This window comes from Copadichromis virginalis, linkage group LG11 (genome assembly GCF_057382275.1).
Source record: "Copadichromis virginalis isolate Kocher_CV1m ecotype Utaka linkage group LG11, C_Virginalis_male_GT1.1, whole genome shotgun sequence".
Lineage (NCBI taxonomy): Eukaryota > Metazoa > Chordata > Actinopteri > Cichliformes > Cichlidae > Copadichromis > Copadichromis virginalis.
Window position 1 is genome coordinate 9,332,572 of NC_140628.1, and position 5,568 is coordinate 9,338,139.

Here is a 5,568-nt window from a genome sequence, read left to right on the forward strand (position 1 = left end):
CTACTCTCTTTATTACTGTTTCCCCTTGGCCCGCAGTCCTGGAGTACATTTATACATTTCAATTTTCTCTCAGATTCTATAATTACTTTCTTCTCCCTGAGATGGAAAAGATTGACTGTTGTTCTTATTTTGGGTTGGCCCTTTGTTGATATGTTAAAATGTCACCCGCTGTCACTGTGTACTCATTTACTGATTTTTCCATGCTGGTTGGGTGCTGCAGTGGCGTTTTGGATTTTGTCCCAGGGGGAAAAGTCTTTAAAGGTTTAGGAGTAAACAAAAGCAGACTGATATAATTGGACTCTGAGGGTAAATATTATTTCAAATGAGCTCCCCAGAAATCCTGGGAGAAGATGCTGGATATACGCAGGTTTCTCATTAGGATTTGAAATGTGAGCACAACTTTGTGGCTGAAATGCAGTGAAATGATCTCTGTGTCGCTCAGTTATTCTGCCAAATGTGTGCCATAACCTTATTTGTACACCTGAAAGCTCTTTGATATTTGAAGACATGTTTCATTATTTAAACTTGTACAATAATACATAATTCTTTAAAAAAAACAACATATTTTGGTATTGTTGGGATTATCCTTTACACCAGGTGATAGTGACTGAGCTGCAATGTGTGGTTTTTCTGTGCTCAGACTAATTAGTTATGAGCAGCAATATGTAAAATCCTTCTGCCTGTCTGCTCAAATTAATCTTGAGACAATGAATTTCAAATTATCTCTCTGCCACAGGAGCAAATGAGTCTGATTGTTCGAGTCACTGAAATGTGCATGCATGTATGAATTATTTGTACGATGAATAAAAACAAACAAAATACTGACACTGATTAAGTGACAATTTTACCAGTCACAGCTACACAATGATGTGGAGAGGATTCAGCTCAAAGCATTAATGATCATTTCTCATTTTAAGAACTGGTGTCAAAATAAAAATGGCCTTCAAATTAAAAAGATGGAAATCGATGCAGTTAACTGTTCTGAAATATGAAATGATGCAAAACTGACTTTTTCATCTGGTTATTTTTTGTTTGTTTGTTTATTTAAAGAGCTGCTGCCTACTTGTATCAAATAGCTCTTTACCCTTTAAACTGAAATCAATAACACTAAGTGAGTGTTCTCTGTTGAATTTCTGCTGCTGTTATTGCGTCCAGTGGGATAGCTCCTTATCGCAAATGCTGACCAGAAAAAGGGAGAGGGGTCCAAACAGCTGCATGCTCCCCCTGTGGGATCATAAAACTTGTTTTTATCTGGACACAGTAAGAAGAAGAGGGAGAAAAAAAGAAAGAAATATGCAGGTTTGTCACAGCCATTCATCTTCTGAGTTTACGGGCTGGAGACAAATTGCTTTCTGTGAAAAAATGAATTGAAACGTAGCACTGAGATAAGTAAAACTAGAACTTTATCTCTATGGTGTATTCTCCGGAGAGCAGTGATAACCATAAACTAACTACTGAACTTTCTCTTCAGTTCTCCCTTACTGTGGACTAACTTCTATTTTATGACCATAGTTTTATAGTCTTTTTAGAACATGTACTGATTAATATTTTAAAATTGTCTCTTGGGAACTGAAATGGTGATGCCATTAAAAAAAAAAAATCAAATCCTTAGCGAATAGATTTATTCAACATGTCAGCTCTGAATGGCTGTTGCCATGCCTGTCAAACTGTTTCAGATATTGTGTCAGTCACTTTGCTGCTATAAATCCCCCTTCCAACCCTCGGGCTTACATGTGTTCCCTCAATCAGGATCGGAGTTAGACCCTAACTCTCGTATTAAAAAAACAAGGAAGTATGTCATGTATTTTTCTGTTTGTTTGATTGTATATTTAATACACTTTGCTTTAACCACACATCTGAAGTACTGTTGCAACACCACAATTATACATCGAGACTCTTTTGAAAGAGATACAGTTACTTCAGACATACTTATACAACATGTATAGCTGGAAAGTGGACTACAGTGTGACACTGTAAACAACTACAGCATTCTTTGTCTTTTTCATCAGATGGGGTCAGATTTTTAGCCTGTTTGTTGAGCGGCCGTATTAGTGCACAGCGAGACGTGATGTTCAGGCTGTACATTTGCTTATTTTTTCATTGTGATAGACACAGAAATGAACACATTATTGCACTGAGCTACAGAGAGGCAAACGGTCAGACATCAGTGGAAGGAAGCAGGCTCTCAGTCCAGAGAATTTCAGCACTCTGGAGAGCTCCTCGGTAGGCCACATGTATTGAACAGCGTCACCCGACCTGACTGACAGAGTGTCCTGTTTCAGTGTATTGATTCGTTTAAACTCTGTTCACTGGGTGAACTCCGGCTCATGTTTGACAAGCTCGCCATGAGGGATTTGACTTTGTGTGCGTAATAATTCCTCAGGTTGACCGAGGGCACCTCTTTTATCCCCTCGTCGAAGTCGCAGCTTCTCATTGCGATCTCCAGCTGTTTCTGTCTCTTGTAGAAGAGGGAGAATTTGTTGAAAATGAGCGTAATCGGAAGCACAACTACTAAGATCCCGGCCAGGATGCACGCAGAGGCGGTTAGTTTGCCGGCAATAGACACCGGCACCACATCACCGTATCCCACGGTAGTCATGCTGACCGTGGCCCACCACCAGCATGCCGGAATGGTGGTGAGATCCTCGTTATCCTCTTTCTCCACCGTATAGGCCATGACGGAGAAAAACGACACCCCGACTGCCAAGTAGAGGAGCAAAAGCCCCACTTCTTTGTAGCTGTTCCTAAGTGTGGCTCCCAGGGAGCGGAGCCCCGTGGAGTGACGGGCCAGCTTCAAGATGCGGAAAATTCTCATCAGCCGCAGCACTTGCGCAACGCGTCCTAGATTTGCCAGTGCGGGGCTGCTCTCCACCACCAGGTTTATGAGAAGTGTCAGGTAAAACGGAAGTATGGACACCAGGTCTATCACATTTAACGGATGATCGAAGAAGTGCAGCAGATCTGGCGCCACAACGAACCTGGCCACCAGCTCCAGAGTGAACCAGCCGATGCCAAAATGTTCCACAGATTCGAAACGTGGGTCCTCTGTTGGCTGGCCTTCGCTGTCCAGCAGGCTGAACTCACTCATACTGTTCATGCACATAGTGGCTATGGAGCCGAGCACCACCAGGATGGAGAGGATGCTGATGATGCGGCTGGCCACGGAGTAGCCGGGGTTATCCAGCATCAACCAGATGCGCCTCCGTGCGCTCCCGAACAGCTGCTTATCAAACTTGGAGGCGTCGTTGTAAAACTCCAACAGCTCGTCAAAAGATGAAGTGGTGCTTCCTTCATCGCTGCGGTCATCCCAGTCTTCCCGGTCCTGGTCCATTTTCCTACAGTGGTAGGAGCTGCTGCAGCAGGAGTCGATGAAGAACTCGTTAATGCCCCAGTACTCGATCTCCTGACTGAAAGAGAAGATGCACAACTCTGCCATGACGTGCAGCCGCCCCGTGTTGTAAAAATTCAACACGTATGGAAAGAGCGCTGGGTTCCTGTCGAAGTAAAACTCTTTCTCCGTGTCGTCGTAGTCATCGCACAGTTCCAGGATGGACTCTTTAGACTGGCAGTGGAGCAGACGCGCGAGCCTCGTCTCGGGAAACCGGGAGAGAGTGTCCGACTGGAGACGTTTCTTGAAGCCGCCCACGTTGATGCGGATGGCGGCGTTTTCATCCGTGTGAGCCCCGCCGCACGGTTCCCCCAGGACCTGACCTGTCATATCTGGAGAGAGGAATACACAGAGACACACGAAACACAGAGAGACAGAAAGAATGGGCGACAGACGGCAGACACAAAGCGGAAAACACAAGAGGAAGTTTTTGTTTTTCGAACTGCAGTTTTATCAATTCACAGGCTAATAAACCTTGTTTTTAAATGTGAAAGACCAAAGTGATGAGCCTATGTTAGAGCCACGTGGGTTCTATGAAATAAACGAGAAGAAAACAGGAAGGATTTCGGCTTTAGCCGCGCCGAAACAAAGACAACTGTAAGAACTTACTTTAAAGCGCGTCCAGTTCACCGAATCCTCCGGAAAGAAGACTCAACAGCATTTCAGCTCCAGTGATGGCACGTTTTAGTTTGTGGGTAACCTGCGCGCCTGCAACAAACGCCAAGACCTTTGTTCACTGGATTCCAGAGAAGCGGCTCTGTGCCAGGTTTATTTGGTAGAGGTGGACGCCTATTTCAAGCGCAGTCGGCGCGATATCAAATATAATTTCGCCTCCAGGCAAAGATCTTCAAATATACCCGAAGGCTTGTTGTAGATGGCAGCCCTTACATCCTTCATCCATTGGGCTTTCCCCCTCCTCCTGCTACAGGTATCGGCTACACTTATCACAGGAAATTCTGGGAACCATAGGAACTGATACACGCCCTGGCAGACGCTTTTATTTCTGCGAGGGAATTCCTCTCTCTCTCTCTCTCTCTCTCTCTCTCTCCTTTCTATCTGTTGCTGAGCAGCAACACGTAGCTCTCCCTCTGCACCGCCCTCCCGAAGTGATCTCAGCATCACTGTGCTGAAGGGCGAGGTGCAGATTCGGGTAGAGAGGGAGTAGCCAACCAACGAAGGCGCACACACAGGCAGACACAACATCACAATAACTGGAGAGTGGCTTTTTGGAGCCAGCAAATGTGGTAGCATATAGGTTTGATGTTGTTACCGTAATAAAAATACACACACACACACACACACACACACACACACACACACACACACACACACACACACACACACACACACACACACACGGTATTCATATCTTGTGGGGACATTTAATTGACATAATGCTTTCCCTAGCCCCTTACTCTAACTCTAACCATGAAAAATGGATGCCTAACCCTAACCGTAACCGTAACCTTGTCACTAAAACCATATTTTGAGTCTTAAAAATCCCTTCAAACTTGTGGGGATTGGATTTTGACCCCCATAATGGCTGTTGGTCCCCACAAGTATAGTAAACTTCCAATTTTTGATCCCCACACAGATATAAATACACGCTCACAAACACACACACACACACACACACACACACACACACACACACACACACACACACACACACACACACACACACACACACCATTCAGCTAACATAAATGAAAAAACAAACAAACAAACAAAAATCTTTAAATGGCCAAAATAGCCATAAATATGTCCTGATTTTTATGACTGCTATAGCTCCAGCCTCATTTCATGTGACTCGTTTTTGTCTTGCTAACTAGATAAATGCACACACCCTAAAATTCACTTTCCGATTTTGTAAGAATTCTCAAGGCCCAAACTGAGAAAGCCAAAGTAAGGCCTTCAGTTTCTAGTGCATCAAATTTCTAAAGCTCCATCAGCATCACAGAAGACACCAAAATAACAGACTGAGAAGAAACTATCATGATGAGTAAAATGAACTGGGTTTCCAAAATCTCGAGGCTGTCTGCTCATGTTAGGCTGAAATAGCCCTTTTTGAACTAGAGAGAAACCTTGTACGCGTCCTGAATGCCCTCTGTTGTTATTTTTGCACAGATGTATGTAAGTAAGTAAGTAAGTAAAATTTATTTATATAGCACTTTTTAAGA

The 5,568-nt window shown here is 43.9% G+C and overlaps 1 protein-coding gene across 1 annotated transcript; it reads right to left on the reverse strand.

Moving 5' to 3' along the window:
- Positions 1–1,355: 1,355 nt before the first annotated feature.
- Positions 1,356–4,469, reverse strand: kcns2 (potassium voltage-gated channel modifier subfamily S member 2). The gene is made up of 2 exons (XM_085472986.1): positions 3,998–4,469; positions 1,356–3,720 (listed from the first exon to the last, which is right to left on the reverse strand). Exon 2 carries the CDS (start codon positions 3,716–3,718, stop codon positions 2,279–2,281), a length of 1,440 nt encoding a protein of 479 aa, XP_085329112.1. The 5' UTR covers positions 3,719–3,720; positions 3,998–4,469; the 3' UTR covers positions 1,356–2,278.
- Positions 4,470–5,568: the final 1,099 nt, after the last annotated feature.

Coding starts and splice junctions, on each gene's coding strand:
- kcns2 (XM_085472986.1), bottom strand. CDS start 3,718: ATGACAGGTCAGGTCCTGGGGGAACCGTGCGGCGGGGCTCACACGGAT.